Below are 24,419 nucleotides of genomic sequence, written 5' to 3'. Positions count from 1 at the left end.
TGAGAGAGGAAGTTCCACAGTCCTTAAATTGTAGGCAAAGGCCAAGATTCCGAAGGATTTTACTTCTGGGACCTTTATATCTCCCAATCATTCTGGATTATGAAAGAATCATTTTTTGCATTATCAATTTGCTGGAAGAAATTGCTGGACATAGAAATTTCATCTATATCCCAGGACTTCCTAGAGGAATTGGGATTAACTGCTAGACCACATCCACAAACAGGATTACTAGAAGTAAAGTAAAATTCTATAAAAATGATGATAATGCTGGCTTACCTATTGTGCTATGTTTGAGTAAGATGGTAAATATAAAGGACCAAAAGATCCCATCGTTTAAAAATTAGTGAATGATGATAACAAGAAGATAGCATTTCCCCTCTCCATCTAAACACATATTTTTTAAAAAAACATGGCTATATCCAACTATATGACATTATGGGAAAGGCAGAACTATGGAGACAGTAAAAAATGTGAGTGGTTGCCAGGGGTTAGGAAGAGAGAGGGATGAATAGGCAGAGCACACAGGATTTTTAGGGCAGTGAGACTACTCTGTATGATACTATAATTGTGGATACATGTCATTATGTATTTGCCAAAATCCATATAATGTAAGACACCAAGAGTAAACCCTAATGTAAATCATGGACTTTGAGTGATAATGATGGGTCAGCATAGGTTCATGGATTATAACAAGTGCAATTCTTTTATTACAACAAACATAATAAATTGTAACCCTGGTGCAGGATGTTGATAGTGAGGTAGGCTGTGCAGGGTGTTTTAGGGGAAAAATGGACAATTAATAAGGGTAATTCATTTTGGCACTAGTGAATAAGCTTTTAATACGCCGAACGATTATTTTCTTGTGTTTCTTAGTATTTCCCTAGCACAGTCCCCACTGCAGCTATTTTTAATCTTTGCCTCATCATACTATTCTTTGCCTTTTTCTTGGAGTCAGATGTTTGTTTTCCTCACTCTAAAGCTAGCTTTTATACAAGTAATTTGGAACTTTCCTTCGTCTCTGTTAGGATTCTGCTGACATATTTATATCCTTTTCTTATCTTTTCTTCAACTTTTCCGTTTCCTATGCTATAAGTCTTTTGTATCCAAGAAGCCTTCTGTGCTTTGAAACAAAGAAAAATCCAAGCATTTGATTGAACCCTGAAAACACTTTCTGGTTGTTTTTCCCACCCAAGTCCTCATATGGGTGGTCTACTGGTCTGCATACATTGCCTCTACTTTTAATTCACACATTTCATCCTTAACCCAACTCAGTTATTCCTGAAGGCTACCAGGGACCTTCTGGACATATTCATTGGCCCGTCCTCCTCGTTTTGCTTCTTGACGTCTCTTGTCTCATGGCTTCTGTGATGCTGCACTTAACAGTTCCTGTTAGTTGGGAACTCAAATTTATAAAAGATTGAGAGTAATTCTGCAAGATTGGAACAGATGACAGGTTTCAACAGGGAATGAATTGCAGGAGAGGTTTTCAAAGTTCAGAGTCCTTTCTAAAGTGAACTAGAAGTAAAACTTTACAGTTGGGGCCTCTGAGATCAGAGAAGGAAGTTACAGAACTCCCCTCCTCTACAGCTGTGGGAGCCCAAGGACTGGTGAGGAGCAGTGGTTCTAGGAACGGGATGGGTGCTCCAAAAGGCAAGATTGACTTGTGAGAGTCAGAGCATGGAGCCAAAGGAGAGCAGAAAGAAAGTATGTTCATTCACTGTTTCGCTCACTCATTCATTCATTTATTCATCAACTACTGACAGAGCCAGAGACAAAGAAGTGAACAAAAAGAAGATCTTAGAATGCTTCAGTATAACATTAGGCACATCTCTCCAATCCCATGTTGTCTAGAGTTTTTGTTTAATACACTTTTAAAACATAAAACAGTTTTTCTTACACTCACTAGTTAATTATTTTCTGACGTGGTTAATTGACTTTTATGTTTGCCCTCATTTCTTACCTCCCACACCTTTCATTCTGGATTTACTTGCTGAAAGTTGCTCCTTTAATGATTCAGTTTTCATGGCTAGCAAGCTTGTTTAGTCTTTGTATATCTGAAAATGTATTTATATTTTCCTCCTTCTTGAATAACTGTTTAGATGGGCATAAAATTTGAGGCTGATGTTTATTTTCCCTATTTGAAGCTATAGTTGCATTATCTTCTGGGATTTATCACAGCTGTTTAAAAGTCTGCCATCAGTCTAAACATTAGTATTTTGTAGATTGTCTTTTCTCCCTGCTAACTTTAAAATTTTTTGCTTAATTCATAGAGACAAAGCCAGGGGCTGAGGGGAGGGAGGAATGGAGAGTTATTGTTTAATCGTACAGAATTTCTGTTTGGAATGATGAAAAATTCTGGAAGTACATAGTTACGGTGGTTGAACAATACTGTGGGTATACTTAATATCACTGAATTATATTACTTGCTTAGCATTTGGTTGTGAAGGAGGGGGCGCAGATGACCAAGGAATTTTGCCATAGCCCACAGCTAAACACCTGTAGGGCCAGCTGGGGGAATCATTATAGCAAGGGCAGGAGATGTTCTGTGGTCTTTATTACTTCCCCTGAGGTAGAAATCTGGAGACTACCTTGAAATACAATTACAACCTAATTTTTTTAGGCTATAATGGGCTAAGTTTCTCTCACTAATCTATTCATTGACATTTAAACTGTACCTCAGCCTTTGTTCTCTAGGGGACCTGGGCTAAGAATCTTCCCATGAGAAGGAAAATTTGTTACATGATGGTGTTAAGGGTGTCAAGCCCTAGATATCTCTTATGACAAAGACATTAAAACAGTTTAAATATGAGGGCAGACATAGGAATTAAAGAAAGGAAGAATACTCAAGCTTTACCTATTTGTAATTTTGTTTAACATCCTATCATACCAAGCATTGGCTTTGTTAGCAATAGCTTCCAAAGATTTATCATAAAAATATGAATAGATACTGATGGAAAGTAGACAGTGTAAAATGCTGGAAAGTAGACAGTGTAAAATGAATGTCCATGTTTGGGTTGGCATTACTGAATCTGAGTCAGAACCATATTTCTGGAATCCTAGTTTATGGTCTGGAATATTTCTTGAGTACTTTTCAGAAAGGATCTTAGAAATCTTCTAGTCCAAATTGCTCTAATTCTACATGATGAAACAAATTATCTATGAAGAGAGAGGTTAAATAACTGGGATAATTGATGGCTGAAAATAAACCCTTACTGTTTAGGGTTGAATTCCTTCTGCACTTAGCCTATAGTTGAGGTCACTAAGGATGCATTATGAGTCTAGCCTATCTTTTATAGCTCTCTTAACTTCTGAAGATGGCCTCATATGACCAAAGATATTCTTCTGGCCCATACTTCCCAGTTAATTGTATTACATACTCTATATTATGTTTCAACTGTAAAGATATAGCCTAAAGATTCTTTTTATATTGTGGACTTTAGATAGCAAAGATGAATATTTACAGACTTTGCCCTTAAGAAGCTTACTTGTCTCTTAAGGGAGGGGTAGACATTTATCAAAAAGCTATGATAGGGCCTCCCTGGTGGCGCAGTGGTTGAGAGTCCGCCTGCCGATGCAGGGGACACGGGTTCGTGCTGCGGTCCGGGAAGATCCTACGTGCCGCGGAGTGGCTGGGCCTGTGAGCCATGGCCGCTGAGCCTGCGTGTCCGGAGCCTGTGCTCCGCATCGGGAGAGGCCACAACAGTGAGAGGCCCGCGTACTGCAAGAAAAAAAAAAGCTATGATACACAGCTGGGTGGTTTGTGACCACCTAGAGGGGTGGGATAGGGAGGGTGGGAGGGAGGGAGATGCACGAGGGAAGAGATATGGGAACATATGTATATGTATAACTGATTCACTTTGTTATAAAGCAGAAACTAACACATCATTGTAAAGCAATTATACTCCAAAAAAGATGTTTAAAAAAAAAAAAGCTATGATACAGTTAGAAAGTGAGAAGAACCAGGAAAGATATCACATCTAAACCTTCTGTTTTATCCTTAAACACAGGATAAGCTTTATCTTTAAATACCTGGAATGGGTAGGTTTTATCCCATATAACAGATTTATCACCTGCATATTATATACAAATTCACAAAATATTTTTCTTTATGTTAGTGTGTTAAGGAATGTGGATGCAAGAGGTGTTCCTGGAATTCCATGGCTTATTAATGCACAGAAGCTTTTTGAATGGGCAAATGAGGTCAGAATTGACCCAAATAATCCAGAATATTCTGATTTAATGGAATTTGTTATGGTAAGTTATAGCAAATATCTGTACTGTAAATATATTTTATTTCTTAAGCTCTACACTCTCATACTCCTCCACAGTTTGCAGTGTATTTTTCTAGGCATTAGGAGGCATTAAAAGTAAATCTGAGGACAGATAGAGTTTTCAGCCAGTTTATAGTATTGTAAGGCAGTTAGAAATTCAGCAACTGAAATAATTTCTACTTTAGGCCTGATGATTGGTATTCTGCCACTATTTAGCAGCCCTTGCTTGGTGCATCTTGCATCCAGGCTGACATCTATTGTACATCTACTGAATGCCAGCCATATTATTAAATGCTGAGGATTTTAAAGATGATTTATAGACACACTCCTTCCCTCAAAGACTCTATTATCTATTCACTTCTGCTACTCCTTCTTACAGCCAACTGAACTGCTCTGTGTGCTCCAAACAGGCTTTCTTCATACCTTTATTCATGTCATTCCCTCTCTTTAGAAGGGCACCTATAGCAGCTGTCTTACCCACCCTGCAAGTCTGGTAAATCCTTCCTTGGCAACCTCAGTTATATACGGGCTTTTCTTCCCTTGCCCTCCTGTTAACTTTTTTTCTTTTTATAAACTCTTATGGCTCTAATACCATTCTGCCTTTTACCTTAGTTATTCGTCCATGTGCTTTATCTTTCCTTGTGGAACTACAACTAGTAAATCCTTGTCTCTCTTATGGCAGCTAGCACTTTTCCTTGCATGTACCATGTACTCACATTTACATTTATTGAATAAAGCAGTGCATGCATAGATTATTGCAATTAAGTTTCTTCAGATCAGAGCTTCTCAACTGATGTGCTGAATTGATTACATGTGTATAGAAATATTGATCCTCTGTCGACTCAGGGCAACCAGACACAAAAACTCTCATCTTTTAACCCGCTGTGCAGTACACATGTTTTCATTTTCTGTATAAATCATGACCAGGAAAAGGTTGAGAAACTGCATAGGCCGGATTCTGCTTTTTTTTTTTTTTTTTTTCAGATTTTCTGTACAGATTCAGTTGCTCCATTTCCTATTTCTATTGCAACTCTCATATCTCACAGTTAGGGGGAAAAACTGTTTTGAAATAATTCTTGAATTTTAAAAAATTAATATTTTAAGTAAAGACTTTACATTATTGGTGTTTTATAGTACATGAAACATAAAGAACAGGATATTCCAAAGTATTTTCGTCTCAAACAGTTGCAAGATGAATTTAACTTTGTTTCTGAAGAGGAAATGAAAAAGAGTAAACGTTTCCGGCTATTGCAACTTAGAAATGCAGGTCAATTAGATGTTTTCCTTCTGCCGCAAATGCCCCTGTATGACAGAGAGATTCCAGATTTACTCTTCCAGGTACTTGGTTTCTATTTGAATGTAGTTAATTCTATGATAAGTTAATGTTTTGCTGCTTTAAATCTATCTTAATTTTTTTTAAACTGATAATCTGTAGACAACAATTTTCCCCTCTTAAATTTTTTTTAAATTGAAGTATTGTTGATGAACAATATTTATATAAGTTTTACAGGTGTACAATATAGTGATTCACAACTTTTAAAGGTTATACTCCATTTATAGTTACTTATAAAATATTGGCTATATCCCCTGTGTTGTACAACATATCCTTGTAGCTTATTTTATAGATGATGGTTTGTACCTCTTAATCTTCTACCCCTATATTGCCCTTCCCCACTTCCCTCTCCCCACTTGTAACCGCTAGTTTGTTCTTTATATCTGTGAGTCTCTTTTTTGTTGTTGTTATATTCAGTTGTTTGAAACAATATGTTTTGTTGGACATATTAGGCAACATGTTGGACATGGATAGGCAACAGTCATGTCCATGTTGATAATACTTTCTCTTTCACAATTAAGTCGAGCTTGTTTCATGGGAATTTTTCTTTCTTGATTTTTTGGGGATCCCCTTTTCTTTAGGCATTAAAAACGTATAGCTTTCCCAAATTTCAGAAAGTCCTTAGCTTAACTTTGCAACTTAGTTGTCCCAACAACCTATTTCACAGCCAGACTCCTTTAAGTGTATTATAAATTTACGTAAATATTGTGGTTTTTATTGTAAAATGTATCACCAATTTAATAGCAACTTTGGGGGATAAGGGAGAGAAACACTACCACATTAAACATACTTGATTGTAAAGCACATCTCAATTTCAGAAACTTTAAAATGTGGGGAAAAAAGAAAGAAAGAAAAGTTCATCTTATGCTGTGTAGTGATGGTGTGCTGGAGCCTGCTGGCACCAGCTGTTAAGAGCCTGTTGTGTGCATCTCTTCCCTGCTCCACCTTCAGTGATTTCATGTTGGTTGCTTTAAATGTATTGCTGGGAGAATGTCTACACCATAACTCAGCAAATGCTGCAAATTGGGGCTTCCCCTCCCACTCCCAGAAAACTGGCTGTTAAACATTTACCAGCACTCCACTAGGCTTAAAAGAATGGAATTATAAGAGCTAATTCCTGTAGAAAAAAACAATTGTACTAATCCTAACACTCGTGCTTGCAAAGAGATGGTTCAAGAAGAAAGAAACCAGTGTTCCATCTCTGAAGAAAATGCCTGTGTAGTAGAATTACCACTGTAGGGTGATGTCAGCCAACTTAAAGATAGCAGATGCTGATGAAGGATATTGAGGTTTATACATCTTATAAGTCAGAAAGAGTGAATGCCTTATACTAAAATTGGTTATAACAAGTTTATTAACTCTGGTGAATTATTATCAATTGATAAAAAATGGATAAACTTTTTGATATTTGTTTTCATTTGATTCTGGACTGAAGGGAAATAGCAGCAAGCCACTTAATAGTAAAAATAGTAAAAGTTACTTATAAAAAGGTTTATGTTTTTTTCTTGTTGTTGCCACTCAGCCATCCTTTAGCTGTTATACCCTAATATAGAGGAGACACAAACAAAACTATACAGGACTCATTACATTTAAAACTCAAGTAATAGTGGGAAGACACTCGTGGATGAACCAAGTGGATTGTCTGAGAATTTCTTTTGGTGTGGCTCAGAGGTGAAAGAGGAAATGCAAATTAATGATTTTTCAATGCTAATATCATGGCACCACCAGTTAGCACATATGACTATTATAGTCATAGATTATTCATTATTTTCACAAACATGGGTGAGTAGAAATAAGATGTATTCACAAACAGACCAATTGATATTTGGCTTTGGAAAGCATTGCTCAACTTTTAATTGTGATTCATCTGTTTTGAGACCTTAGGAATTTCAGTTAGTAAACTGCAGTGGGAAGACCTTGGCTTAGAATGGCTGAAAAGTTATTCAGTTTCCTCCTGTTTCTCTCAATGATTGAATTTAATTCTACAGTTCCATAAACTACTATGGGCAAAGTACAATGCTCAGCATAATTGAGGATATAACATCATAAAAAAGGAAGAATTTCTGCTTCTGAAACTAGGGGCTTTGCTAACTTTCCTTATCTTATACAAACTATTGAGAGAACACAAAAAGAGGGAAAGCAACCCAACTCATTTTCTGAGGTTGATGACCTTCATGCCAAATTGGACAAAGAAAGCAAAACATGATCATTTTAGGTCAATTTCACTTATGAGCATAGATGTGAAATTACTAATAAAATTTTATCAAATCAAAAAGCAATATATTATGTATAAATATATAATTATACACCATAATCTAGTAGGGTTTATTTCCAGATAACAGAGCTAAACTAATCTAATTAAGGAATCTATTAATATAATTTACCACATTAACAGACTTAAGGAAGGAAAAAATATGCTCCTTTTAAATGCCCAAGGGACTTCCTTGGTGGTCCAGTGATTAAGATTTCGCCTTCCAATGCAGGGGGTGCGGGTTCCATCCCTGGTCAGGGAGCTAAGATCCCACATTCCCGGAGACATCTTCAGCCTGTCCCCTTCCTCCTCCTCCTCCCTCCCTTTTACTCCCCCCTCCCCCTCATCCTCCTCCCCGATTCCTCCTCCCCCCTCCTTCTCCGCTCCTCCTCCTCCTCCTCCTCTAATTTGTTTACAAGAAAGATGAGGAATAAAGGAACAAGTTAAATGACACCACAAAGAAACAATCAGACAAATTTGGAATGTGGGCCAACTGGCTAACAAGTACAACTGTTTCTCTCTGTTGCATTTTGATCTCTTTAAAAAGTCATCATTTTTAGACCTAAATAGACATTTCTTCAAAGACATACAGATGGGCAACAGGCACATGAAAAGATGCTCAATATTGCTAATTATTGGAAAAATGCAAATCAGAACCACAGTGAGGCACCTCCTCACACTAGTCAGAATGGGCATCATCAAAAAGTCTACAAATTAAATTAATGCTGGAGAGGGTGTGGAGAAAAGAGAACCCTCCTACACTGTTGGTGGGAATGTAAATTTGTGTAGTCACTATGGAGAACAGTATGGAGGTTCTTTAAAAACTAAAAATAGAGTTACCATGTGATCCAGCAATCTCACTCCTGGGCATACATCCAGAGAAAACTCTAATTCAAAAAGATACATGTACCCCAATGTTCATAGCAGCACCATCTAACATAGCCAAGACATGGAAGCAGCTTGAGTGTCCATTGACAGATGAATGGATAAAGAAGATGTGGTATATGTATATAATGGAATATTACTCAGCCATAAAAAGAATGAAATAATGCCATTTACAGCAACATGGATGGACCTAGAGATTATTATACTAAGTGAAGTAAGTCAGAAAGAGAAAGACAAATACCATATGATATCACCTTCAATTTAGGAAATGCATTACAAAGTCTTAAAAAGAGAGCTGTGCAATTATGTGCTCATACACATACATCCCTTGACGGTATTAGGTTTGCTAGGAATTTCCAGGTTGGAATCAATAGCAATTTTCTAGAATTTTGTAAAGCCAGCATTTGGCTCTCTCATGTAAATCTTGTTCTCAATAAAATAAGATGAAAGAAAAAAATATCATATGATACCACTTATATGTGGAATGTAAAAAAATGATACAAATGAACTTATTTACAAACAGAAACAGACTCATAGACATAGAAAACAAATTTATGATTACCAAAGGGGAAAGGGGGTGGGGAGGGATAAATTAGGAGTTTGGGATTAGCAGATACAAACTACTATATATAGAATAAATAAACAACAAGGTCATACTCTATAGCACAGTGAACTTTATCCATATCTTGTAATAAGCTATAATGGGAAAAAAATCTGAAGAGAATATATATATTACATATATATGGAGATATACAATATATATGGTGAAAAAACAGCAATTGGTGAAATTTGGATATTGGACTATTATGTAATATTGATAATTGAATAATAGATATATTGGAAAATCGTTAGTTTTGTTGTCTGTGATTATGGCACTGTGGTTGTGTCCTTAGTTTTTGGAGATTCATGCTGAAGTATTTATTTAGGAATGAAGTGTCATGGTGTCTGTAATTTATACTTTGAGATATTTAGCCAAAAAAAAGAAAACAAAAGAAACAGATTAAGCAAACATGGCAAAATATTAATTACTTAATCTAAAGTGTAGGTGCATAGATTTTAACATTCTTTCTAATTTTCTGTATGTTTGAAAAACTTGAGGAAAAATTAAAAACAAAAAATAAATAGCATTCTATACACCAACAAAAACCCACTAAAAATGTAACTTAACAAAGATACACCCTACAGTAGCAATAAAAACTCTTAGATTCATAGGAATATATTGAACAAAACATGTACAAAAACTTAATGGAGAGAATTATAAAACTTTTTTTTTTTTTTTTTTCTTTTTGCGGTATGCGGGCCTCTCACTGTTGTGGCCTCTCCCGTTGCGGAGCACAGGCTCCGGACGCACAGGCCCAGCGGCCATGGCTCACGGGCCCAGCCGCTCCGCGGCATATGGGATCCTCCCAGACCGGGGCACGAACCTGTATCCCCTGCATCGGCAGGCGGACTCTCAACCACTGCGCCACCAGGGAGGCCCGTATAAAACATTTTTGAATGGTGTAAAATTAGATTCAGACCTCACAAAAGAAATAAATACCATGTGTAATGAAGAATACACATGAAATGCAAAACTTTAAATGTATATCTTAATCTTGGGCAGGAAAGTATTTCTTAAACAAAACACAAAAAGTATAAATTATAAAGAAATAGATTAATAAACTTGATAATATTAAAGTTTAAATCCCACAGATTAGGAAAAGATATTTGCAAATTATATATTAATTAATAAAATTAATATCCAGAGTATTTTGGGTTTTTTTTTTTTTTTTTTTTTTTTTGCGGTATGCGGGCCTCTCACCGCTGTGGCCTCCCCCGTTGCGGAGCACAGGCTCCGGACGCGCAGGCTCCGGACGCGCAGGCTCCGGACGCGCAGGCTCAGTGGCCATGGCTCACGGGCCCAGCCGCTCCGCGGCATATGGGATCCTCCCAGACCGGGGCATGAACCCGTATCCCCTGCATTGGCAGGCGGACTCTCAACCACTTGCGCCACCAGGGAGGCCCAATATCCAGAGTATTTAAGTAACTCCTATAAATTAGTACTTTTAAAATAAATAAAGTGATATGAAATAGTAATATAATATATCCTTAGGTAAAAAGTTGTTACTTGTCAACAGGATTAATTTCAAGATTTCTTGTGGATAATTAGAAAAACAAATAAATTACTTTCAGATAATTTATCTACTTAAGATAAGAGATACTTCATAATTTTTGTGTCATCTTTAATGCTCTCTATAATGTAAAATGATTTCAGTGTGCAGTTAGGAAAGTATCCCACAAATGCAGATATAACAGATGCAATTTATTCTAAATTATATAGATGAATCATCCTGACAAATAATCTTATACCAACTGCTGGATGTTAAATTAAAGTTATTGATTATGGTCAGCATATTTTGACTACTTACTGTATGCCATGCACTTTATAGATATTGTTTCAGTTAAATCTCACAGCAATCCTGTGACATATTAATAACAGTAATATTATAATTATTACAAAAGAGGAAACTGAGGTCTGCAGTAGTTAATTGTCTTTTTCCCAAACCACAAAGTTAGTAAATGGCAGGGCCAACTTGAATCCAGGACTATGGCCTCCAAAGCCCACTCTCTTGACCCTTATACTCTACCACTTTCCATTTCTTTTGTTTCTAGTGATTACCAGGTATATGCATGCATGAAGAATAGTTGTCAATCGTCTTTACATTTTCTTTTTTTTTTTTTTTTTTTGCGGTATGTGGGCCTCTCACTGTTGTGGCCTCTCCCGTTGCGGAGCACAGGCTCCGGACGCGCAGGCTCAGCGGCCATGGCTCACGGGCCCAGCTGCTCCGCGGCATGTGGGATCTTCCCAGACCGGGGCATGAACCCGTGTCCCCTGCATTGGCAGGCGGACTCTCAACCACTGCGCCACCAGGGAAGCCCTACATTTTCTTATAATTTTCTCAATCGCAAATTTTTTCTCAATCATTACTCAGTTTTAAAAGATGAATGGACCTCCTCCTAGAAGCAAACAAAATATGTGTTCTTACCTAATTCTCATTGGGAGAATCTAAAAGAAGTTTTCTCTCCTCTCAGTTCCAGAGTGTTGCCAATATCTCCTACACATGAACTGAAATGAGTAGTTAATATTTTATTGCAGTGTATCATATCTAAACTCTGTTACATTCAATAAGTGAAACTAATTTAATTCTCTGTTTATAGGAATATGAAAGTCAGATAGAGAAGGATATGTCCATTTCAGATATGAATCCTATTACCGCACAAAGGATTAATTCTGCCAATTTTCTGAAAAAGGTAACAACAACAAAATAGTTTTATCAATATGTTTGAATTTACTTTTGTGAAAACTGGTCTGCTGGATGCACAGTACTATACTCTTCCCAGAGAGTCAGATGGACAGACTTGCTTACTCATCACCTCTTTCTGATCACTGAGGGGTTTTCTGCTCTATTCAGACTTCCTTTTCAGAGTTAGTTACTGACCATCTGTAAATGTACACTGTTGATGTACATTGTTGATGCAGCAGTTACTTCAATTGACAGCAAACTCATTATTAAAGCATATCCCAACTGTTTCCGTTTACAAATGAACGTTAAAGACTTCCCATCTCTTTTTGACCCTAAAAGTTCACTTTGGGAAGCACGCCAGCATTTTGCCAGAATCCCTAGTTTTATTAATAACTCATAATGCCGTACACCAGAGCAGTTCACGGGACAAAGGGGTGGAGGAGCTACTAGGAGACAGAACACCCTAACAAAGCCTAAACCAGGTTTGAGGTGGAATCCCTCACTGAATTTCCCTCCTGATTTCTTTCTACTGACCCCTCATCGCTCCAGCGACTATATGTATATAGATCCATAATGCCCAGCACAGTGCTCTTCACTCAGAAAATGTTGAGAAATGTTTGAACAATTAATGAGGTAAGGGATAAAATTGAAGGCTGAGGAGGTTTCTAAGACTTCTGCAAGAGTAGAATCTATAACCTTTGCTATTGGGCACCAGAGCAGCCTTTTAGGGTAACTTGAAAAGAAGCAGAGAGCCATGGAAAGATCTAAGAGATACATACAAATCCCTTGTGGAGACAGGAGAGAAGCAACCTTGTGTGACTAGAAGATCCCTAGGCAGGTATGTGAAGACCTGTTCTGACCATCCTGTTTGTCATTGGGCGGGTAATCTATGCACTGAGTCCTGCCTTATTGTTCTATAAAAACAGACAATAGGGCTTCCCTGGTGGTGCAGTGGTTGAGAGTCCGCCTGCCGATACAGGGGACACGGGTTCGTGCCCCGGTGCGGGAAGATCCCACATGCCACGGAGCGGCTGGGCCCTTGAGCCATGGCCGCTGAGCCTGCGCGTCCCGAGCCTGTGCTCCGCAATGGGAGAGGCCACAACAGTGAGAGGCCCGCGTACCGCAAAAAAAAAACAAAACAAACAGACAATAACAATGTCTGCCTTGCTTTACTTCTGAAGTAAGGGGCAAATAAGATAGAACCTCAAGGGCTATGCTAGTTTGTACTCTGTTCCTATGGAAGTGTGGTGGAAATGCAGACCACTATATCTATTGTAGCCTGAAAGAGCACCTCCTCTTTATCGCTGGCAGACTTTTTCCACTCACTCTTGCCCCTCCTACACCTTCTTCATTAGCTCCACATATATATTTTTAAGTTGAGATGTGATTTAATAATGATATTTATGTCTTAGGAAATAAAGAGGTGTTCTTACTCATAAGAAAAGAGAATACATATCCTTCTTATGCCTTCTCTTTTTTTGGTGTATGAGGAAGCCCAGAAGGGAGGGCAGCAAAAGATCAGGAAGGTGGTAAGAGAGCAAGTGTCTGAGGATTCTTGACTTTCATATAGGAATCCTGGGAAGGAGTTTTAAGAACATTGTGTGATTGGGTTTCACCTTCTTGTGAAGACTTCTTTGCTATCTCAGGATAGTTTAAAACTACAAGTTCAAGGGATAATTACTTTAATTACAGGTACTGGAATCCTGCTTTGACACTGGAGGCCTAATAGGGCCATCGTGTTTAAATCCTGCTGTGGGAGGGACTGTGAGTTATATGCATTACACTTCCTGCTGTGTTACTGGGGTCAGTGGTCGCTGAGGCCGGGATTGGAGCAGTAAAGTCCCAGCAGTCTCAAGGATTGCTAGATAAAGTTTTGCTGAAATATTTGCATCTAAGAGGCCAGTGCTTCTCCTCAACCTATCCCTTTCATTAATTTACTCAATAAATACTTATTGGGCACCTGCTATGAATCAGTCATTATACTAGACACTGGAATTACAGCAGTAAACAAAATAGACTAAAATCCCTGGCCTCCTAGAGGAGGTCGTTCTGGTGGAGGAAGTCAGATAATGAACAGAACATTAGTATGTTAGAAAGTGATATGCACTATGACAAGTGAAGTAGGAAGAGAGGACAGGAGTGTGTATGGGGGTGGGGGGGTCAGGTGTGATTTTAGATAAGGGAAAGCCTTCCTTAGATCAAGGAAAGAGAAGCTAACGCTTCAGCAAAAGACCTGAAGTGAACTCAAGGATCTAGCCATGGAGGTTTTTTGGGAGAAGAACATTCCAGGCTGATGGAACCACATGTGAAAACTGTGAGGAAGGAATATGCATGGCCTATGGGGGGAACAGCAAGGAGCTCAGTCTGTGTGATAGCAAGGGAGTAAGGGAGAGGGAGAGGGAAAGAGAGAAAGACAGAGAGAGAAAGCACAAGTGAGAAGGCTCAAGCACAATGATGGGGTCAGAGGGAGGAGGGGTGTGGTTCACCTTCAAAGGAAACAATTTGTTCCCCACATGGCAGGGTAATTCTTAGGAATTATAATTTCCCATTCTCCTATCACCCCATTTTCCTGTCGAATTTAAGCAGATCATTAGGCTCTAGGTTACATTATCTTTGGGATGATTTGTGGCAGGACAGAAAGCAGAAAATTGCCTCCAGACACACTTCTTCCTGGTTTCATTTCTAAAAGTCTAAACCCGTTGTGAAGCATGAGGTTAGAAGAGAAAGGGAGGGATTTCCTTAGACTAAAAAGAAGAATTGCAGAGTCCTTGGAGGAACCAAGGTCTGTGGGTTCTGCAAGTAGCAAGGGCTTAGGGGAATGGCTCTGTTCAAGCACTAAATATCTTACCAAGCTGACAGAAAGAGAGCTTAAGGTCAGAATAGGATGGACTCAAAGGAAATACAGAAATGTGACCACATTTCCTTGTGGATCAAGATTTGTGTGTGTACAAGTGACTGTTGTAGAAACACATTCACAGGATAATCATCTCCTTTGGTGAAGATTAGCTCTGTCCACGTATACTGTGAGTTAGGTGGAAAAAGAGATGAGAGGGACATTAATGAGAGCATTAGGAATGATTTTAATAATGGTAGCAAACAGAACCATACTTTCACTTACCTAATTCCCCTTTCCATTCATTGCTTGAAAAAATTAGGAGTAAAAAATAGTGACACCAGTAGCATTGTATATACTTAATCTTAAAATATAAACTGTGCATTTCTTTAAATTCTAAAAATTTTTTTGTAGATGAGAAGGTTGATAATGAAAAGAATTGCCAAAGTTAGCAAATTTAACTTATCAGATATTGTGGCTGATTATGAAGAAATTGTATCTGCAAGGTACATACTAAAATTATTATTATTTAAGTACAAAATATAAAGCTATAAGATAATACCTTCAAAGTCCTCTAATAAGTTCTCTATTTTTATATTAATTAAGTTAATGTCAAAATGCAATTACAAAGTATAAAATGAAATACAGTGACTTAAATATTTTTGGTCATTTTAAAATTGCATTTTGGACATAGCTATATGATTTGTATTTTCAATTGTATAATATTTTAGATTTTAACTCTCTCCTTATTGATAGTTCTTAGGGCAAGAAAGAAAAAAAAAAAAGAAATACCTTTGTCCCAAATTAGTTTTCCCCTAAGATTTCCCTGTCCCGAGACCTCTACTGCAAAAGTCATTGCTGGTAGCACCACACACTAAGCCTGTAATCTCTCCCTTTCAAAACGGAATCCTCAGCCATATAAGGGCTCTGTGATCCACAGGCAGCAGTTGGGGGAGCCTTTGGCTGAAGTAGCTCAGTTCTCATACTGTCCTATCTGCGAAACTTAAGGGTGGGAGCAGAAATTAGGGATGCTGCGTTTGGGGAAACCGCCCTGGGACCACTTGCAGATTCTTAGTATTAATAATAAGGTTTTAATTGGGGTAGGATGCTGAAATCTATTTTTGGCGGGGGGGGGTTTCTATTCTAAAATATACCTTGAAGTAATTCTTTCATGGGCACATTTTTTTTTTTTAGAAAAATTTTTTTATTAGTTTCTGCTTTACAACAAAGTGAATCAGTCATACATATACATCTGTTCCCCCATCCCTTCCCTCTTGCGTCTCCCTCCCTCCCACCCTCCCTATCCCACCCCTCCAGGCGGTCACAAAGCACCGAGCTGATCTCCCTGTGCTATGCAGCTGCTTCCCACTATCTATCTACCTTACGTTTGGTAGTGTATATATGTCCATGCCTCTCTTTCGCTTTGTCACAGCTTACCCTTCCCCCTCCCCATATCCTCAAGTCCATTCTCAAGTAGGTCTGTGTCTTTATTCCTGTTTACCCCTAGGTTCTTCATGACATTTTTTTTTTAAATTCCGTATATATGTGTTAGCATACGGTATTCGTCTTTCTCTTTCTGACTTACTTCACTCTGTATGACAGACTCTAGGTCTATCCACCTCATTACAAATAGCTCAGTTTCGTTTCTTTTTATGGCTGAGTAATATTCCATTGTATATATGTGCCACATCTTCTTTATCCATTCATCCGATGATGGACACTTAGGTTGTTTCCATCTCTGGGCTATTGTGAATAGAGCTGCAATGAACATTTTGGTACATGTCTCTTTTTGAATTATGGTTTTCTCAAGGTATATGCCTAGTAGTGGGATTGCTGGGTCATATGGTAGTTCTATTTTTAGTTTTTTAAGGAACCTCCATACTGTTCTCCATAGTGGCTGTACCAATTCACATTCCCACCAGCAGTGCAAGTGTTCCCTTTTCTCCACACCCTCTCCAGCATTTATTGTTTCTAGATTTCTTGATGATGGCCATTCTGACTGGTGTGAGATGATATCTCATTGTAGTTTTGATTTGCATTTCTCTAATGATTAATGATGTTGAGCATCCTTTCATGTGTTTGTTGGCAGTCTGTATATCTTCTTTGGAGAAATGCCTATTTAAGTCTCCTGCCCATTTTTGGATTGGGTTGTTTGGTTTTTTGCTATTGAGCTGCATGAGCTGTTTATAAATTTTGGAGATTAATCCTTTGTCAGTTGCTTCATTTGCAAATATTTTCTCCCATTCTGAGGGTTGTCTTTTGGTCTTTTTTATGGTTTCCTTTGTTGTGCAAAAGCTTTGAAGTTTCATTAGGTCCCATTTGTTTATCTTTGTTTTTATTTCCATTTCTCTAGGAGGTGAGTCCAAAAGGATCTTGCTGTGATTTATATCAGAGAGTGTTCTGCCTATGTTTTCCTCTAAGAGTTTGATAGTTTCTGGCCTTACATTTAGGTTTTTAATCCATTTTGAGCTTATTTTTGTGTATGGTGTTAGGGAATGATCTAATTTCATACTTTTACATGTCCCTGTCCAGTTTTCCCAGCACCACTTATTGAAGAGGCTGTCCTTTCTCCACTGTACATTCCTGCCTCCTTTATCAAAGATAAGTTGACCATATGTGCGTAGGTTTATCTCTGGGCTTTCTATCCTGTTCCATTGATCTATCTTTCTGTTGTTGTGCCAGTACTACACTGTCTTGATTACTGTAGCTTTGTAGTATAGTCTGAAGTCAGGGAGCCTGATTCCTCCAGCTCCGTGTTTCGTTCTCAAGATTGCTTTGGCTATTTGGGGTCTTTTGTTTTTCCAAACAAATTTTGAAATTTTTTGTTCTAGTTCTGTGAAAAATGCCAGTGGTAGTTTGATAGGGATTGCATTGAATCTGTAGATTGCTTTGGGTAGTAGAGTCATTTTCACAATATTGATTCTTCCAATTCAGGAGCATGGTATATCTCTCCATCTATTTGTATCATCTTTAATTTCTTTCATCAGTGTCTTATAGTTTTCTGCATACAGGTCTTTTGTCTCCTTAGGTAGGTTTATTCCTAGATATTTTATTCTTTTTGTTGCAATGGTAAATGGGAGTGTTTTCTTGATTTCACTTTCAGATTTTTCGTCATTAGTGTACAGGAATGCCAGAGATTTCTGTGCATTAATTTTGTATCCTGCTACTTTACCAAATTCATTGATTAGGTCTAGTAGTTTTCTGGTAGCATCTTTAGGATTCTCTATGTATAATATCATGTCATCTGCAAACAGTGACAGCTTTACTTCTTCTTTTCCAATTTGGATTCCTTTTATTTCCTTTTCTTCTCTGATTGCTGTGGCTAAAACTTCCAAAACTAAGTTGAATAAGAGTGGTGAGAGTGGGCAGCCTTGTCTTGTTCCTGATCTTAGTGGAAATGGTTTCAGTTTTTCACCATTGAGGACGATGTTGGCTGTGGGTTTGTCATATATGGCCTTTATTATGTTGAGGAAAGTTCTCTCTATGCCTACTTTCTGCACGGTTTTTATCATAAATGGGTGTTGAATTTTGTCGAAAGCTTTCTCTGCATCTATTGAGATGATCATATGGTTTTTCTTCTTCAATTTGTTAATATGGTGTATCACATTGATTGATTTGCGTATATTGAAGAATCCTTGCATTCCTGGAATAAACCCCACTTGATCATGGTGTATGATCCTTTTAATGTGCTGTTGGATTCTGTTTGCTAGTATTTTGTTGAGGATTTTTGCATCTATGTTCATCAGTGATATCGGCCTGTAGTTTTCTTTCTTTGTGACATCCTTGTCTGGTTTTGGTATCAAGGTGATGGTGGCCTCGTAGAATGAGTTTGGGAGTGCTCCTCCCTCTGCTATATTTTGGAAGAGATTGAGAAGGATAGGTGTTAACTCTTCTCTAAATGTTTGATAGAATTCGCCTGTGAAGCCATCTGGTCCTGGGCTTTTATTTGTTGGAAGATTTTTAATCACAGTTTCAATTTCAGTGCTTGTGATTGGTCTATTCATATTTTCAATTTCTTCCTGATTCAGTCTTGGCAGGTTGTGCATTTCTAAGAATTTGTCCATTTCTTCAGTCCATTTCTGATTCAGTCTTGGCAGGTTGTCCATTTTATTGGCATAGAGCTGCTTGTAGTAATCTCTCATGATCTTTTGTATTTCTGCAGTGTCAGTTGTTACTTCTCCTTTTTCATTTCTAATTCTATTACTTTGAGTCTTCTCCCTTTTTTTCATGATAAGTCTGGCTAATGGTTTATCAATTTTGTTTATCTTCTCAAAGAACCAGCTTTTAGTTTTATTGATCTTTGCTACCGTTTCCTTCATTTCTTTTTCATTTATTTCTGATCTGATCTTTATGATTTCTTTCCTTCTGCTAACTTTGGGGGTTTTTTGTTCTTCTTTCTCTAATTGCTTTAGGTGCAGGGTCAGGTTGTTTACTCGAGATGTTTCCTGTTTCTTAAGGTGGGATTGTATTGCTATAAACTTCCCCCTTAGAACTGCTTTTGCTGCGTCCCATAGGTTTTGGGTCGTCGTGTCTCCATTGTCATTTGTTTCTAGGTATTTTTTTATTTCCTCTTTGATTTCTTCAGTGATCACTTCGTCATTGAGTAGTGTATTGTTTAGCCTCCATGTGTTTGTATTTTTTACAGATCTTTCCCTGTAATTGATGTCTAGTCTCATAGCATTGTCCTCGGAAAAGATACTTGATACAATTTCAATTTTCTTAAATTTACCAAGGCTTGATTTGTGACCCAAGATATGATCTATCCTGGAGAATGTTCCATGAGCACTTGAGAAAAATGTGTATTCTGTTGTTTTTGGATGGAATGTCCTATAAATATCAATTAAGTTCATCTTGTTTAATGTATCATTTAAAGCTTGTGTTTCCTTATTTATTTTCATTTTGGATGATCTGTCCATTGGTGAAAGTGGGGTTTTAAAGTCCCCTACTATGAGTGTGTTACTGTCAATTTCCCCTTTTATGGCTGTTAGTATTTGCCTTATGTATTGAGGTGTTCCTATGTTGGGTGCATAAATATTTACAATTGTTATATCTTCTTCTTGGATTGATCCCTTGATCATTATGTAGTATCCTTCTTTGTCTCTTGTAATAGTCTTTATTTTAAAGTCTATTTTGTCTGATATAAGAATTGCTACTCCAGCTTTCTTTTGATTTCCATTTGCATGGAATATCTTTTTCCATCCCCTTACTTTCAATCTGTATGTGTCTCTAGGTCTGAAGTGGGTCTCTTGTAGACAGCATATATATGGGTTTTGTTTTTGTATCCATTCAGCCAATCTGTGTCTTTTGGTGGGAACATTTAGTCCATTTACATTTAAGGTAATTATTGATATGTATGTTCCTATTCCCATTTCCTTAATTGTTTTGGGTTTGTTATTGTAGGTATTTTCCTTCTATTGTGTTTCTTGCCTAGAGAAGTTCCTTTAGCATTTGCTGTAAAGCTGGTTTGGTGGTGCTGAACTCTCTCAGCTTTTGCTTGCCTGTAAAGGTTTTAATTTCTCCATCAAATCTGAATGAGATCCTTGCTGGGTAGAGTAGTCTTGGTTGCAGGTTTTTCTCCTTCATCACTTTAATTATGTCCTGCCATGCCCTTCTGGCTTGTAGAGTTTCTGCTGAGAGATTAGCTGTTAACCTGATGGGGATTCCCTTGTGTGTTATTTGTTGTTTTTCCCTTGCTGCTTTTAATATGATTTCTTTGTGTTTAATTTTTGACAGTTTGATTAATATGTGTCTTGGCGTATTTCTCCTTGGATTTATTCTGTATGGGACTCTCTGTGCCTCCTGGACTTGATTAACTATTTCCTTTCCTATATTAGGGAAGTTTTCAACTATAATCTTTTCAAATATTTTCTTAGTCCCTTTCTTTTTCTCTTCTTCTTCTGGAACCCCTATAATTCAAATGTTGGTGCGTTTAATGTTGTCCCAGAGGTCTCTGAGACTGTCCTCTGTTCTTTTCATTCTTTTTTCTTTATTTTGCTCTGCATCCGTTATTTCCACTATTTTATCTTCCACCTCACTTATCCGTTCTTCTGCCTCAGTTATTCTGTTATTGATCCCATCTAGAGTATTTTTCATTTCATTTATTGTGTTTTTAATTGATGCTTGATTCATCTTTAGTTCTTCTAGGTCCTTGTTAACTGTTTCTTGCATTTTGTCTATTCTATTTCCAAGATTTTGGATCTTGGAAATAGAATCTTGGATCATCTGTACTATCATTATTCTGAATTCTTTTTCAGGTAGACTGCCTATTTCCTCTTCATTTGTTAGGTCTGGTGGGTTTTTATCCTGCTCCTTCTCCTGCTGTGTGTTTTTCTGTCTTCTCATTTTGCTTATGTTACTGTGTTTGGGGTCTCCTTTTTGCAGGCTGCAGGTTCGTAGTTCCCGTTGTTTTTGGTGTCTGTCCCCAGTGGCTAAGGTTGGTTCAGTGGGTTGTGTAGGCTTCCTGGTGGAGGGGACTTATGCCTGTGTTCTGGTGGATGAGGCTGGATCTTGTCTTTCTGGTGGACAGGTCCACGTCTGGTGGTGTATTTTGGGGTGTCTGTGGACTTTTTAGGATTTTAGGCAGCCTCTCTGCTAATGGGTGGCATTGTGTTCCTGTCTTGCTAGTTGTTTGTCATAGGGTGTCCAGCACTGTAGCTTGCTGGTCGTTGAGTGAAGCTGGGTGCTGGTGTTGAGATGGAGATCTCTGGAAGATTTTCGCCATTTGATATTATGTGGAGCTGGGAGGTCTCTTGTGGACCAGTGTCCTGAAGTTGGCTCTCCCACCTCAGAGGCACAGCACTGACTCCTGGCTCCTCAATTTGGGATGATTTGTTGTCTATTCATGTATTCCACAGATTCAGGGTACATCAAGTTGATTGTGGAGCTTTAATCCACTGCTTCTGAGGCTGCTGGGAGAGATTTCTCTTTCTCTTCTTTGTTCTCACAGCTCCCGGGTCTCAGCTTTGGATTTGGCCCCACCTCTCCATGTAGGTCACCGGAGGGCGACTGTTCTTCACTCAGACAGGACAGGGTTAAAGGAGCAGCCGCTTCAGGGACTCTGGCTCACTCAGGCCGGGGGGCAGGGAGGGGCACGGAGTGCGGGTGGAGCCTGCAGCGGCAGAGGCCTGCGTGATGTTGCACCAGCCCGAGGCGCACCGTGCGTTCTCCCAGGGAAGACGTCCCTGGATCCCGGGACCCCGGCAGTGACGGGCTGCACAGCCTCCCCGGAAGGGTGTCGTGGACAATGACCTGTGCTCGCACACAGGCCTCGTGGCGGCGGCAGCAGCCCCAGCGTCCCACGCCTGTCTCTGGGGTCCGCGCTTTCAGCCGCGGCTCGTGCCCGTCTCTGGAGCTCCTCCAAGTAGCGCTCTTAATCCCCTCTCCTCGCGCACCAGGAAACAAAGAGGGAAGAAAAAGCCTCTTGCCTCTTCGGCAGCTCCAGAGTTTTCCCGGACTCCCCCCCGGCTAGCTGTGGCACATTAGCCCCTTCAGGCTGTGTTCACGCCGCCAACCCCAGTCCTCTCCCTGCGCTCCGACTGAAGCCCGAGCCTCAGCTCCCAGCGCCGCCCACCCCGGCGGCCGAGCAGACAAGCCTCTTGGGCTGGTGAGTGCCGGTTGGCACCGATCCTCTGTGTGGGGATCTCTCCGCTTTGCCCTACCCAGGTACGTGGGGAGTTTCTTTCCTTTTGGGAGGTCTGAGGTCTTCTGCCAGCGTACAGTAGGTGTTCTGTAGGAGTTGTTCCCCGTGTAGCTGTATTTCTGGTGTATCTGTGAGGAGGAAGGTGATCTCCGCGTCTTACTCTTCCACCATCTTCCCCGGAAGTCCCTAACCCCATGGGCACATTTTTTTTTTTTTTTTTTTTTTTGCGGTACGCGGGCCTCTCATTGTTGGGGCCTCTCCCGTTGCGGAGCACAGGCTCCGGACACACAGGCTCCACGGCCATGGCTCACGGGCCCAGCCGCTCCACAGCATATGGGATCCTCCCGGACCAGGGCACGAACCCGTGTCCCCTGAATCGGCAGGCAGACTCTCAACCACTACGCCACCAGGGAAGCCCGTGGGCACATTTTTTAAATGAAAACTTGTTTTTAAAAAATTTTTACTGAGATAGGGACTTGCCTGGTGGCGCAGTGGTTAAGAATCCGCCTGCCAATGCAGGGGACACAGGTTAGAGCCCTGGTCTGGGAAGATCCCACATGCCACGGAGCAACTAAGCCTGGGTGCTACAACTACTGATACCACACGCCACAACTACTGAAGCCCATGTGCCTAGGGCCTGTGCTCTGCAACAAGAGAAGCCACTGCAATGAGGAGCCCATGCACCGTAAGAAGAGTAGCCCCTGCTCATTGCAACTAGAGAAAGCCCATGTGCAGCAACAAAGACCCAACACAGCCAAAAATAAATAAATTTTTAAAAATAAAATTTTTACTGGGGTAGAGTTGATTTACCATGTTGTGTTGGTTGCAGGTGTCCAGCAAAGGGAATCTGTTACACATATACATATATCCACTCTTTTTTAGACTCTTTTCCCATATAGGCCATTACAGAGTGTTGAGTAGAGTTCTCTGTGCTATACAGTAGGTCCTTATTAGCTATCTATTTTGTATATAGTAGTGTGTGTGTGTCAATGATGAAAACTTATTTTTTTTAAACTTTTTATTTTTTATTGGAGTACAGTTGATTAACAATGTGTTAATTTCAGCTGTACAACAAAGTGATTCATTTATACATATACATATACATGTATCTATTCTTTTTCAAATTCTTTTCCCAGTCAGATTGTTACAGAATATTGAGCAAGAGTTCCCTGTGCTATACAATAGGTCCTTGTTGGTTATCCATTTTAAATACAGCAGTGTGTACATGTCAATCCCAAACTCCCTAACTATCCCTCTTCCCCTCTCTTCCCCTGGGTAACCATAAGTTTGTTCTCTAAGTCTGTGAGTCTGTTTCTGTTTTGTAAATAAGTTTATTTGTATCTTTTTTTTAGATTCTGCATATAAGTGATATCATATGATAGTTCTATTTCTCTGTCTCACTTTACACAGTATGACACTCTCTAGGACCATCCATGTTACTGCAGTGGCATTATTTCATTCTTTTTAATGGCTAATATTCTATTGTATATATGTACCACATCTTCTTTATCCATTCTTCTGTCAGTGGACGTTTAGGTTGCTTCCATGTCCTGGCTATTGTAAATAGTGCTGCTGTGAACATTGGGGTGCATGTGTCTTTTTGAATTATGGTTTCCTCTGGGTATATGCCCAATAGTGGGATTGCTAGGTCATATGGTAGTTCTATTTTTAGTTTTTTAAGGAACCTCCATACTGTTTTCCATAGTGACTCTATCAATTTACATTCCCACCAACAGTGCAAGAGGGTTCCCTTTTCTCCACACCCTTTCCAGCATTTATTGTTTGTGGATTTTTTTTAATAAATAAATTTACTTATTTATTAATTTTTGGCTGCATTGGGTCTTTATTGCTGTGCACAGGCTTTCTCTAGTTGGGGTAAGCAGGGGCTACTCTTTGTTGCGGTGCACAGGCTTCTCATTGCAG

The 24,419-nt window shown here is 39.1% G+C and overlaps 1 protein-coding gene across 1 annotated transcript in view; it reads left to right on the top strand.

The window, feature by feature from the left end:
* Positions 1-24,419, top strand: part of CC2D2B (coiled-coil and C2 domain containing 2B) — a 104,055-nt gene that overhangs the window by 39,904 nt on the left and 39,732 nt on the right. Inside the window, 4 exon segments of the mRNA XM_060111475.1 lie at positions 4,116-4,254; positions 5,406-5,609; positions 11,939-12,031; positions 15,272-15,363. Coding sequence (XP_059967458.1) covers positions 4,116-4,254; positions 5,406-5,609; positions 11,939-12,031; positions 15,272-15,363 — 528 coding nt within the window.

Source organism: Mesoplodon densirostris, chromosome 1 (assembly GCF_025265405.1).
Source record: "Mesoplodon densirostris isolate mMesDen1 chromosome 1, mMesDen1 primary haplotype, whole genome shotgun sequence".
Taxonomy (NCBI): Eukaryota; Metazoa; Chordata; class Mammalia; order Artiodactyla; family Ziphiidae; genus Mesoplodon; species Mesoplodon densirostris.
This window is presented reverse-complemented; position numbering and strand designations above follow the sequence as displayed.